At 41.6% G+C, this 13,665-nt stretch overlaps 1 protein-coding gene across 1 annotated transcript in view; it reads right to left on the bottom strand.

Annotated features, from left to right (window-relative positions):
* Positions 1 to 186: 186 nt before the first annotated feature.
* Positions 187 to 13,665, bottom strand: part of zanl (zonadhesin, like) — a 33,669-nt gene continuing 20,190 nt past the window's right edge. Inside the window, exons 27-50 of the mRNA XM_035149648.2 lie at positions 13,067 to 13,211; positions 12,722 to 12,969; positions 11,267 to 11,444; positions 11,021 to 11,129; positions 9,298 to 9,392; positions 8,698 to 8,874; positions 7,884 to 8,092; positions 7,613 to 7,757; positions 7,280 to 7,377; positions 6,975 to 7,121; positions 6,724 to 6,882; positions 6,415 to 6,542; positions 5,972 to 6,243; positions 5,679 to 5,887; positions 4,807 to 4,951; positions 4,410 to 4,657; positions 4,200 to 4,329; positions 3,904 to 4,105; positions 2,825 to 2,986; positions 2,575 to 2,705; positions 2,164 to 2,366; positions 1,703 to 1,838; positions 641 to 778; positions 187 to 284 (exon numbers count right to left, since the gene is read on the bottom strand). Of these exons, the coding sequence (XP_035005539.2) occupies positions 187 to 284; positions 641 to 778; positions 1,703 to 1,838; positions 2,164 to 2,366; positions 2,575 to 2,705; positions 2,825 to 2,986; positions 3,904 to 4,105; positions 4,200 to 4,329; positions 4,410 to 4,657; positions 4,807 to 4,951; positions 5,679 to 5,887; positions 5,972 to 6,243; positions 6,415 to 6,542; positions 6,724 to 6,882; positions 6,975 to 7,121; positions 7,280 to 7,377; positions 7,613 to 7,757; positions 7,884 to 8,092; positions 8,698 to 8,874; positions 9,298 to 9,392; positions 11,021 to 11,129; positions 11,267 to 11,444; positions 12,722 to 12,969; positions 13,067 to 13,211 (3,912 nt within the window). The remainder of the gene's footprint in view (positions 285 to 640; positions 779 to 1,702; positions 1,839 to 2,163; positions 2,367 to 2,574; positions 2,706 to 2,824; positions 2,987 to 3,903; positions 4,106 to 4,199; positions 4,330 to 4,409; positions 4,658 to 4,806; positions 4,952 to 5,678; positions 5,888 to 5,971; positions 6,244 to 6,414; positions 6,543 to 6,723; positions 6,883 to 6,974; positions 7,122 to 7,279; positions 7,378 to 7,612; positions 7,758 to 7,883; positions 8,093 to 8,697; positions 8,875 to 9,297; positions 9,393 to 11,020; positions 11,130 to 11,266; positions 11,445 to 12,721; positions 12,970 to 13,066; positions 13,212 to 13,665) is intronic.

Below are 13,665 nucleotides of genomic sequence, written 5' to 3' on the forward strand. Positions count from 1 at the left end.
CCCCTATCCCAAAACAGTTAGGAACATTGACCTGGACAGTAATTCCATTAGATCAGCACAAAGAACAAAAGTCATTGACAGGTTGTTTTCAGAGGAGGAAACAAAGCTGTCCTGCCGCAGTGGACACAGGTAAGAGGGACAGGGGTAGTGACAGTCAGATGTTTGCACCACAGAAGCACTTGAAACTCACTTGGCTTGGCATATACAAACACACGCAATGGTGACCACGATGATAATCATAGCGACTGAGACCAGAACCGCAATCAGGATTATCTCCTTGGTTTCTGCAACAAATAATGGGTTAAATTACAAAAACAAACTTTGATCCTTTCTATCAGCCGAAAATGGATGAAATTGTAGAAATAAGAATAAGACAGCTATAAAGTTAAGTCCTTACATGAGTGCATGTATATAAGTCTTAATTCTTCATGCAGATTTTTTTCCTGCCATTAACTTTGTTGATTTGCAGGTAAAAAAAAGGCCTCTGGCCTCTATCAGAGTCATTCTGCTGAGTAGTTGAGCAGAGTAAGTCGGATAAAGATGTTCAACTGTCATGAAAATACCATAGAATGACTCAAGTCATCATGAGAGGAAACGTTAACCCCCTGCAGAGTGAGGCAGACGTGTGATCAGGCCTTACCCAGTCCTCCTGTCTGTGTTTTCTCCACCTCACAGTTGGAGCCCTCGAAGCTTTCTGCACACTGACAGGTGTAGGTGTTGTTGCTTCCTGCTTCACATGTTCCTCCATTCAGACAGGGGTAACTGAGACAGGGACTCGCTGTAACACAGGACAAAACATCACTGACATTTTCCTTTGCTTCCCTTGCACTCATTCTAACTTCTATGTTTTTTACACTAATTACATGGAAATGTCAGTGTTACGGCACTAAAAAATAAAGAAAGACAGCAGGTTGTTTGCTGTTGTTATTTTTACATTTGTGTTATGTATTCAGGTTATCAGTGAAGACCTCCTTAGAGTACGACAAGAGACAAGTCTACAGCAAAGCTGCTCTTATTTGATGACCAGGGCCACATAGCACAGTTAGTTGCTAATGGTAAAAGGACGGCATCTAAATATGTTTTTCACACATATACACACATGTTCATACAATGCTTTTACATCTAGCGCTGAGCCAGGAACTGTACCTTCCTGCAGAATTAAAGTGCATATTAATATTCAATTTATAATTAGTTAATTTATATTTATATATTATATGTATCCACCATCACGATCTACGATCCGCCATAGTGACCACGATACGATCCTCCATCACAAGGTGATTACGATTTTGGCAAATGAGTGGCAGAACAAGCATGGCACATGTGTATGAATATATATATATCGGGATTGTGATGGCGGATAGTGGATCGTGATTGACTGATCAGGATTATATGATTGCTTTGATATACATTATGCTGTCACATATACTATTGGCAATACATCTGTCAGTCCAATTTTCATTACTGCTCCCTTCATCCTGTTGGAAATTGTCTTTAGTTTAAATGCTTTTAGCATTGATAAACATCTCCATTTATGTTAGACACTGACACTGTTGTGGTCTTTAGATGTGGCTCTACACAAGGTTTATACATTTGTATCCCTTTTAATAGGATTTTGTTATCATATACATCATATAAAGCAAATTCTTCCCATAGAAACACACACACACACACACACACACACACACACACACACACACACCTCTGTAGCAGTCACGTTTGAAGTCATAGATGGTGCAGACGTAACTGTCCTGGCAGGTCTTGGACCGGCACACGGCACCAGTGCTGGTGCATTCACAGACCTGAGAACAATCCTCAGTCACAAATGTCTCCTTCAGCTGCAGGATGGAGGGAGAGAAGAGACATGGAGAGTAGCATGAGATCATATAGTCACACACACACACACACACACATATTTTTAAATGATGTAGTTTTGGTCTTGTTAAAGGTGTTAATATTATAAATATCGTTCATGTTACTTTTTTTTGCTTTTGAAGATGTCATTTTGCTCATATGTGAACATTTAATTAACAGAAAAGTAAGCACCCTATTAATGTCATGTAATAAGATGCCTGTTGAGCATTCCACACAATAACACCTATGCCTTCCATCTTCATCAATACATCCACATTATTGCTGTAAGTGTTTGATACGGCTACTCACAGGGTAGTATCTGTTGAGGAAGGTGCAGCCACACTCTGAGTATGGCACACAGATTCCCTCACTCATGACGAAGCCCCTGGCACACTGGCACCCCTCCACACAGGAAGTGGTGTCACACTCAGAAGGGGCTGCCAGGTCGGCGCAGGAGGGTGGGCAAGGTGACATACAGGTGGAGTAGGTGCTGTTGGCACCACATGAGAGAACTGGGGGGGGGGGGTGGAGAGAGAGAGAGAGAAGCTACAACATCATCTGATATGGATAATGGCTGATAAGTTTTACTCAGCTCATATTTAACAGTCAGCAACAATGACTTGAGGATTCGTGATCAAGGGAAATTGTGCAGAAAATATCCTTTTCTTATCTTCATTTGTCTCTGCTAATCTGATGATTTATAATGGTTCAACAACCTACCACAGTCCAGCTGCTGCCTCCAGGATCCCAGTTTGATACCTGCTTCCTGACAAACTGCAGCATACGCCTCATAACTGGCACAACGCAGCGCTGTGCTACCTTGCTCGGCACACAGGTCGAACACACAGTCACTGAGGGAGACACACACAATAAATACGGTGACAACTTGCTAAGTAGAGTTAGCAGCATACTAACTCTCTCCAGAATACAGATGTGCACACTCCCAGGCACACACAGGCAGAGTACTCACTCCTGGAAGGATTTGGGTGACAGGGTGGCATGGCAGGCAGCAAACGGTCCGTTGGAATTAGACAGTGCTCCACACTGAGTCACACTGTTGTAATCATTGATCTGAGACTGAGAGCAGTCTGATGTCTCAAATCCCGAGTCTGGGTCAGTCTCAATCTCTCGCCTGGAGCCAGAGGGGAAGGAGGGAAGGAGGGAAGGAGAGAGGAAACAGAGCTTTAACGAAGCTGCTATGTCGAAACCAACGTTTAACTGAAAGTGTGAACGAGGAGGTTGAAGGAACAGAGCTATGAAATGTATACAGTTATTGTTATGTATACAGACTTTAACTAGTAAGAGTTATTACTCTAACAGCTGTTAGCACAGGCATCAGGGTCAGCAATGCTTATACATGATCATACATATCCTACAGCATTCTTCAGTAGGAAAGACAGATGTGTTAGTTCTGTAGGTCACAAACAAAGGTTCAGAGTGTTTCCAAGGTCAAATTCGAATCTCCACACACGAATATGAATATTTCTAATGAGGACTGACCTTGACCCAACATTAAAAAGTGTAAAAACTGTTCTTTACAGTGTATGCATTGTCGATTGTAAAGTTGTGCATGTTAAAAACTAACAGCAACATTTCATTTTTTACCAGATTTTATAGCAGTATTTGTGAACTGTCATATTTAACTATTATATGAAAGACAACATCAATGTCAAATCTAAATATTAAATTAAAATGTTCATGTTAAATCTAAATATCAATAGAAATCTCAATGTTAAATCTAAATGCCAAACATTATATCTAAATTTAAATGTCGAATCTAAATCTAACTGTTAAATATATAATATAAATATAAATGGTAAATAAATATAAATGTTAAATGTAAATGTTTCTAATCTTTAATACACTATGAAAAAAAGTAAACATGACAATGTCCACATATATTGCTGTTAATCTGGTAAAAAAGTTACTTTAAAAATACACTCATTTTTAAACGTTTTGGGGGTAATTTGGTGAAATGTTGCTGTTATTTTCAGCATGCATAGCTTTACAATCGGCTCCCATAATAGTGACTCTAGTTTGTGGTCCTACCTATGGACATGGACTGTGTGAGGAAGATCGTATGTCCTTAGTCCATCAGCCTGTCGGTCACTGACTCTCCAGCTGTCTCCGAACGCATTCAGGCTCCTGATCACCGTCCCATCTGGCTTCATGTACTCATTTCTGGTGCTGCCATCGAAGTTTCCACATAAGCCTCTGACAGAGTTCTTGTAGGTGCTGGGCAGTATGACCTCTGATACACAAACAGAGATAGAATGAAATGAATGAATTAACAAACAAGCCAAAGAAGGGCTCAATAAGTGAGTGGTACGTTTTTTTTTTTTTACCTCCGCGAATTTTGCCATCAAAGCGTACTGTAAGGCCAAAGACAGTGGTAAGCTGGACCTGCCTGGAGTTCCTTGTGATAGTCAAACCATCAACTGGACTGAAAGGAGGCACGACACGCTCCCCGTTCACCTACAGGTGATACAACATTTTATTTCTTCTACAAGACACAACAACAAATAAATGGGGCTTTCATCAGACAAACTACTGACCAAGATGATATTCTTCTGCAGGAAGCGAATATTGACACCGTCAACATCAATGTACATCTGATCCAGGAATGTCACCCTCCTGTTGCCCCCACGTCTGATGTTCTTCCCCCTTACCACCAGGGGCGACAGAGAGGAGTGGCGGTTGTGGTCCTGAGTCAGGATGTAGGTGTAGGGGCCCTGGAAGTGATGGGTGAAACCATCAAATGTGCGGTAGTGAGGATCCCCAGCGATGCTACACTTCTTGAAACCTACAGAGAATGAGAGGTGAATTGGAATGATTAAAAAACATCGAAACAAGATATAGCAGCAGCAACTGTTTATTATTCTTTTAAAGTTCAAAGTCTCTGAGCTGCACACTGCCCAGCAGTTACAATGTCAGTCAATGTGGTGAACTCACTGCTGGGTTTGCAGGATAGGTCTCCATATTTATCCAGGGCGCACACTGAGTTGGAGTTACAGCTGTGGGCCTTACAGGTGATGCTGCCACCAGGGTTACAGATGCATGAGTCAGCACATTTCTCTGTAAGCCACGAGTCTCCCATCTAAAAAACAACACACACACACACACACACACACACACACACAATAAGGCTGTGGCTAAGGAGGTAGAGTCGCTGTCCTTCAAGAGGATAGGCAGTTGAACCCTGTCTTCCCCATTCTACATGCATCATCGAGTGAGATACTGCAAAATTAGAGAAAGCATTGCACATAGATGCACTGTATGAATGTGTGTGTGAATGACTATGAAGAGAAAAGTGCAATATAAATACAGACCAATTACCATTTACCATTCTGTGGCCTTTACGAGGTGCATTGGATCCAATGATGTTTTGCCGTGTGACTTTGAGCCAATGAAATTTAAACACGGGAAGTGACCGTTGTAAATCAGTTTAAGTGTAACAGATGTATATTGCGATTTAAAAAAAGTGTCTTTTCACATGTCTTTAATACCTGTTGCGGAAGAAGGAGAAGAAAGAAGAAAATTGTGAAGAGAATTGTGTGGACATTTTGCACCTGAAGTAAATGAGTATTATCTTAATTTATTTCTTAATGGTGCGATTCCTCTGTGAACTTTCACAGTTGTCGACACTTCAGTGGGTCCTGAACCCAGGATCGAAACCACTGGTTCCTACCTTCTGCCTAGTTCTCTAGTAAGAGCTATTAACTCACAAAACTCCGACTGCCATTATAACCTGCATGTGTCTGTGATGAAGGATGTTCCTGTTTCAACTGATCTGTCGGCATCGGTGTGGAAGCTGCCTCACTCACATCATGGTAGTCTCCATCTGAGTCCAGACAGCCGCATCTGTCCAGAGGGACACACTTGTTGTCACTGAGCACATATCCGGCGTCACACTGGCAGCCTTCAACACAGGTGGTTGGAGGCAGGTGGCAGACGATGGGGAAGAGGTCAGAGCAGGTTGGTGGGCATGGGGCAGTACAATCTGAGTAGTGGCTGTTGGGAGGGCAAGGCAGGGCTGCGGGACGGAAGGAGAATTAACTCTCAAAATAACAAAACTGTATATTTTACTTGAAGTGTTGAGTAGATGAATGGAACTCACGACAGAAGGTATTGTTCCTCCAGCTGATGGTGACTCCAGCACTCTGACAGGCCTGAGCGTATGCCTGCACGTTGTCACAGAGCATTGCCTGCATGCCGTCGTACTCACACATGTCATAGATGCAGTTACCCAGAAACGCTTCAGGGGGCACCAGAGAATGGCAGGGCTTGAAGACATTAGAGAGGATGACCTCAGCACACTGACTCTCGAAACGTTTCTCTTCATCTGCAGTGCAGTTGGGGTGGATGTCTGGACGAGTGTCTGGCTGACAGCTAGAGAGGACAATGTTTGGATGAGACGCTCAGGCTCTTGGCATTTTGCAGTGTTACTTGTTACCATATATATATATATATACTGTATATATACTGTATATATTCATCATTCCGCATGTTGAAGCGTCCTTGAGCAAGATATTACAAGTAAACCATGTTGTATCCACTAACCCAGGATCACTGTCTCCATCTGATTTCCAGCTGTTGCCGAGTTCAATCACATCTTTGCTGGGCTTCTTGTTGGGCATCAGGTTTTCATCAGTGGAATTGTGGTTGTAGTTTCCACACATGCCACAAAGCTGGAGAGTGGGGAGGTGGAATTAGAGTGTGCCTTGCAGTATTCATAATCCAGTAAAAGAAAATAATAATTATTACAAGCCACTACACTTAGAATCTCCTATCCCTTCTGTGTTTGACTGTCTGACTCGGCACTGAGGAATCGATTGGAGGGACAGTACAGCTGATGGGACGTCTTCATACCTTGTTGAAGTATTCTCCGGGAACACTTATCTCCAGGTGATGGACTCCATCAAACTTCACCTGTAGACCAAAGTCTGTGTCCAGCAGATTGTAGGACCCACTGCTTATCACCTTGGCCATGTTAGTGGCCACTGGGGTGCGTACCCGACGTCCGTTCAGCTAAGACAGGACAGAGAAAATACTACTGATCATTCCATTCTGTTTTAGACAGTTATGATCTAATATCCACGGTTGAAAAAAACCTTTCTTACCAGAACTCTGCGGCTCTTCTGCAGTTCAATCACAGTATCATGCGGCAGATAGACTTTGACAGAGCGGACATAGGAGGCGTCCGGCTGACCACGCTCCTCATTCTTAGCTACTATTTTAAAGGGAGTGACGTTGGTGGTGTTACAGACCTAAAGTATTCAAAATAACCAATATCAGACCATAGTTTAAGAATGATTTACAACTGACACATTGCACATAGCAGACAAACCAGTGATGGGCACAAACTCGAAAAATGTGTGTCACGTTGAAATAGAAATGTGAAATACAGGTCAAATGAATCTCATACCTCCACCAGGGTGTAAGTGCAAGTGCCCATGAATGTGTGCATCACACCGTCAAAGGTGTAGTAGTGAGGGTCTCCAGACACTTGACACACTCCTTTACCTGTGGGAGGGCAATTTAAAAATGCATCAGTGATTGGCTCGAGTACAAAAGACGAACACAAAACTACAAACATAAGACACAGATTATAGTAAACCTATGGTTGTTGTCCAGCCTGGGTGTGTATTTTAAGATGGAAAATGATCACATTATTCTAAAAAATATTGACACTTTATACAAAAATACTGACTTCAGGTGTAGTGACCCTTCTAGTCATCTAGTGTGTTGTTAGGTTTACCAGTGGAGTGACAGTCGAGTACTCCCTCCATCACTTTACACTCCTGTGCAGGGCTGCACTGCCACGGCTCGCAGGTGATGTTGTTGTTGCTATTACACTTGCAGCGCTCTGAGCAGTCCGTCTCTGTGAACCAAGTGTCTCCCGTCTGCACACAAGTGCGCACACACACACACACACACACACACACACACGCACACACATATATTTTTTTGTAACAAAACTCAAGAAGAAAAATATTATTGCTTCGCGTTCCACGTAAAATAAAACCTACCGGCTTGTACCTTCCCTCTTCATCAGTACATCCACACTCACTGAGTGGGACACATTTGTCTCCACTGAGGACAAAATCTTTGTTACAGCTGCATCCCTCCACACAGGGCTGGTTGCAGAAGACACCGGGGCCTGCAGGGTCCTGGCAGCTGGGCTGGGGACAGGCAGGGCCACATGGGGTGTATTGACTGTTTGGGGGGCACTTGAGAGCTGGAGGGAGGAAGACAAAAAGATGGATACTTTATATACTCAATCAAAACAAAACTTGACAGCAGCTATCTAAGTACTACAGCAGCTAGATCATGAGATTGTGAAACCAGTGGTTCTTTGTGCACATTAATTACTTTTTGAGTCTTACTGACAAGTGTAGTAAATGTAAAAAGAAAACCTCTCAACACTCATTTTGTGCATTGCCACCAAAACAAAAATATTTTACACAGTTTTGGGAAGTTGTTTTGCTTAAAGAGTTTAGAAAATGCTGGTCAAAAAACGCTGTTGTGTATTTACTTGATCAAAGTTTTCTTTTCTCTTTTGCAGGGAAGTGTAATTGCCGATGAATTTGCGTTAGCGCAGAAAACTATTTTCTTTGTCTGTGCCTTGTGACTGTTTTTGCAGACAAAGAAAAATCACACACATCTCCTTGATGTCAGCCACAGGTTTCATATAACTAGTGTGCCTGTTTCTGCTGTAATCTGCAGTCCCAGTTATAGGTGATGTTCCCTCATAGCCTGATCAAAAGTTGTGCAAATCTCTTGCATGCTGTCGAATGAAAAGTCTTTGTACAACACAACACACAGACACACACAGAGACTTACGACAGAAGGTTCGGTTTCTCCACGCGATGGGGACTCCTGCAGCAGCACACATATCAGCGTAGCTCTCTACGGACTGGCACAGAGCCACGGTCTGACCTCCAGTCGCACACAAGTCATACACACAGTTCTCAAAGTATGGACCCGGGGGCACAACAGAGTGGCAAGGCTTGAAGATACCTGAGGTGTAGATTGAAAGCACAGAGGTGTAGAGGAGGTGAATGCCAGGCAAATATTAAGTTCATCATTATTTTCACTCTATTACTAATATTAGTCACAGTATCAAGGGCCGGCCTTTATCATGTCCTAGGTGAACAATATTAAATTAGTGATGTATTGAACATTTTGTTTGATATCTACCATATTCATTTTTTTGTCTCCATAGGTTGGCCCTGGCTCTAGCTCCTACATAAGCGGTATAGATAATTGGCTGATACTGTAGGTGGACCTATCTTAACTTTACACCCAGTTAATTATAAAACCATAAACTGTGATGTGCTAAAATAATCACCTTGCCATACCATCCCAATCTGAATCTCTTCTCATCTTTCAGGCTGTGTGTGTCTGTGTGTGTGTGAGAGTGCGTGTGCGTGTGCGTGTTACCATTTGGATCAGTGATCATGCCACAGCTGGTGGGCTTCTTGGCCTCCTCCTCTATTTCTTTATCACAGTCTTCATGTTCTCCTCCATTAGTGCAGCTGGAAAAGATGTGGAGGATGCATTCAAACTGAATGAAGTGATTAGGGTGGAATTCTCATTCAGAGAGGAGACGATGAACGTGTCATCAGTGCAATTTGGTATCAGATTATGAGTTTATGATGTAATTTGTGTCCTGGATCAAGGAATGAATGTGTTCATTTACAAAGATTCTACATTACTCTGGTGCTGAATGGGATTTCTTGCTAAGTGTTATGCTTTTGTAGAACACACTGAGCCGACCTTTGTGTGTCAAATTTCAATTCATGTATTCAAATGTCTTCTGATATCCTCCTCAGGAGCGTGGATCACAGAGGACATCTAGGCTAAAAGCCTGGTGTAAATGATGCTGTTTCGAGTTGAATTTGAATGTCAGCGCGTATGGACACCTGGATGACACCACAGGAGCGATATTGATACATTTTCTTATTTTTTTTCTGTATATTTTTTTACGTTTGAAGAATCGGTCACCATTTACTTCAATTGTATTGGATTTGGCTGCAACGTTGTTTACCCCTGAAACTCCAAAAGTGTCCATCGGCATAGTGGTGCATAGATAATAAGTGAATTTTCATTTTTGGGTGAACTATCCCTTTAAAGCTTTCATGATGTTAAGGATTTCAAGAAAGCTGACAAATTGGTTATGTAAGGTGGAGGTTTTAACTTTGAAAAATGTCAATATTAGAAACATATCCATATCAATTTTGCGATAGAATAAAACCACATAATTTAAAGAGGGCTAATTAATTATTAAATATTTACTTATTTAAAATATATTGAAATCATACTTTATCACTGCGTCTACCTATTTGAGTGAATTCATTTATGCGTATGTGACTTAGGTAGACATTGGGTGCATTCAGGTTTCTTTCCCCTCATTCTGACATCCTGAAATCTTCTCTTCTTGCACTAGAAATAGAAAAAGTACATGTGCTGGATCTACGACTCATTCCTCACTGGAGTGAGATGCTGAGTTAGCCTAATGGCTGTGTGGTGGAGGCGGTCGATCCTCCAACCTACGAAGGTCAGCAGTTTCAATCCCCATCTACATGCCAAGAAAATTGTCCTTGGGCAAGATGCACAAGACAAATTGCCCCTCATAGAATGAAAGTGCTGCTAATAGATGCACTGTGGATGTGTGTGAATGGGTGAATGTAAAACTGTACTGTAAAAGGCTTTGGTGGTCATCAAGACTGAAAGTGCTATATAAACCCTGAAACCACTCCTTAGACCTCTGTCATTAATCGTTACCCCTTGAAAATTCTGAATGTGTCGGTGTAAGTACAGTGGATGTAAATTGTCTTCTCTGCAGTTGGTTATTTAGCTACAGAGAATACTATGAACACGGAACAGCAACAGTGAAAAGTAAGAGCAGGGATTTCTTTTATTGGACTGACGACGAGGTGGACCTGTTACTGAAAATAAGAGTTAGCAACACGTTGCATTCACCGTTGACTGATAAGAGCTTATCAGGAAGCATGTGTGCATCATTTGTTTCCAAAAGTCTCAGTTTTAGGGACTTGTAAATTCTGCAGTAATGTCAGACGTAAACATAGCAACAGCGAGTTCTAAAGGCTGTCTCTGATACGAGAGTGCAAGTCTGTATTAATAAATGTAAACTGTGACTCACTCAGGCCGCAGGTCAGGAACTTGCCAGCTGTCTCCCAATTCATTGGTGTTAGCAGCCGGTTTATTGTCTGGTTTCAAGTTGTCATCCTTTGGATTTTTATTGAAATTTCCTGCGGAGGGAACAAGTATACAGACTCACTACAGAGTGATCGATCAACATAGTTATGCTTGCGATAGTATTTTGGTTGGACAGAATTCTGACCGGAATTTGTTGTTTAAACAGGCTTATAAAACGTATAACTCTCACCGCACATGCCACAGAGCAGGCCATTGTAGGCGTTTGGCACAGTGACATCAGCGTGGTGGTTTCCATCGAAACGCACCCTCAGGCCAAAGTCTGTCTCCAGAACAACAAACTTTCCACTCAGAAAGATTTGAACACCACTGATAGAGCTGACAGGTGGGACAACCACTGTGCCGTTGACCTGAAGAGTAGAAAGGTAATCATTGTGACGGCTTAATTATTTTGAATCTCATTAAGTGATGCTGCTATCCTTGCTACTGTAATTAATATCATTATTACATCCATAAGTATCACTGTTATTATTGTAATTATAACCATTAGGCAACATAAGTAACACAAACTGATTCCATTTTATCAAGTTATCTTTCCTTTCTCCCAAGTAAAATTGCATTTTCACAATTGCGTATTAAAGTAACCATTGCATACAGCTATAAATCTTAAGCAGCATTCTTTATTATTATTCTCATGCTTCCAATGACATGACCACTGGGAACCATATATATTCGAAAGAGAAAATAGCTTTAAATAGTCTCTTCAAGTGTCGTTTGTCATATTTTGTTATTGTAATGAGATGTCAGCACAGTTTTGTTTTCACAATTGTGTGTGCATGGATGGATTTTCACCAAACGTGTTATGGAGATTGCTTGGGATCTTATCTTAAAATAACTTTTTGAGCTGAATGGTTGGCTGCTGGTGATGACACCCCTACAGTGAAGAAATGAATGCGCACAGCTTGTCTAGTGAGTTTATGCTGAATCCTGCCTGCCTGCCGGAGATGGTAAAATCTTTATGGATGGCCACTGACCATTGGCCATCGGGAGAAAACTCATTATGGGATGTTCACCCGCAGACTAAAATTCTCTATCCACAGATGCAGCTCTCTCTGTCTTAGGGGATGGTTGAGAGGGGATAGGAGAATTGGTAGGTTATCAAGGGGGATGTTTTTTTTTGTCATTTTGGTTTAAAGGGGGATGACAACCCCCACCTCATCACCTGCATATTACCTAGTGATTATAACACATTATAACAACGAGTCTGATGATGATTAAATGATTTCACAACTGTTCCTGGTCTCTCGCTGTACTCTCTTCCCATCTCTTCTCTCTTCCATCTCTCCCCTCTCACACGTGTGAGTTTTTTCTCTCCACTGTGTTTGCTCTTTGTAGGAGCTGTTGTGTTTCTCTACAATATTTTAAGGTCTTTGCCTAATTATGTATAGTGCTGTAAGATAATGTATGTTGTGATTGGACAGTATACAAACAAATTTGGGCTAACTATTGTTTTCTTTATTAATTGATCACCAGAGTTGTGGCTGATATATTTTCTGACTGATGGAATTATTGTTTCGAAGCAAGTTCTTCCGACAGATGTGACAGATGCAGTGGGGGAAAGTAGAGATGACGACTGTATCAAGCAGAATCCCACCTCTGAAAGAATCATGCCTGTCAGGTAACCTACCTGGACTTTGCGACCCTTGCCGAGGATGATAGTCACACCATTCACATTGATGACCACAGCCCTGACGTAGGAGACCCTCTTATTACTTCCTCTGTGCTCATTCTGGGTGTCCACAGTGAAGTACGGCAAGTCGGAGGAGATGTTGCAGGGTTTGGTCAAGGTGTAGGAGCAGGCTCCCATATAATTGTGGGTGAATTTGTCAAATGTGATGTAGTGAGGATCTCCAGATACTGAGCAGATGCCAAATCCTAAAAAAGAGACGTAAGTGTAATTTAAGACCTACGGTGAAATAGTTAGACGGTTTGTGTGTGTTAGTGTGTGTGTGTGTGTGTGTGTGTAACATACCCTGAGGGTGGCATTTATATTCTCCATCTTGTAGCTGGCAGCTCTCAGTTGTTGGTTTACAGCTGCTGTTGTAACACTGGATGAAACCTCCACTTTGACATTCACACTTCTGCCCACAACCCTCTACGTACCAGTCATCATCCACCTTATGAACACACATAATAATGCAAATAATACATTAAGAATCCACAAACAAATAATTGCTCATTAACTGACCAGCATGATATTCTCAAGATCAAAACATCTTTGTGCAGAAGCTTCCACCTGTAGCTCGTATTTTGTGTAATACTCAAACCATCCTAGTATAGTAGTATAGTATAGTTTATGCACATATAATATTTATATTTTCAGCTGCCCTCTCCAAAACTATTTACGTTCGACCATGTCTAATTAAGTTTCTACAAAATAACCTACAATGGTAAATGTGTTTTGTAGGAGATGTAATGACTGACTAGATTATGTTCAGTGGTGACAAATTAATGAAGTTCTATGTTTATTAATGATGGCAGAATCCCTTGCAGGAATAGGGAATGGGCTATGAGACAATTCTTTGGAAATAACGTAAAAAAAATAAACATATAACAGTAGACTAACGTTTT

Source organism: Hippoglossus stenolepis, chromosome 23 (genome assembly GCF_022539355.2).
Source record: "Hippoglossus stenolepis isolate QCI-W04-F060 chromosome 23, HSTE1.2, whole genome shotgun sequence".
In the NCBI taxonomy this organism is placed as follows: domain Eukaryota; kingdom Metazoa; phylum Chordata; class Actinopteri; order Pleuronectiformes; family Pleuronectidae; genus Hippoglossus; species Hippoglossus stenolepis.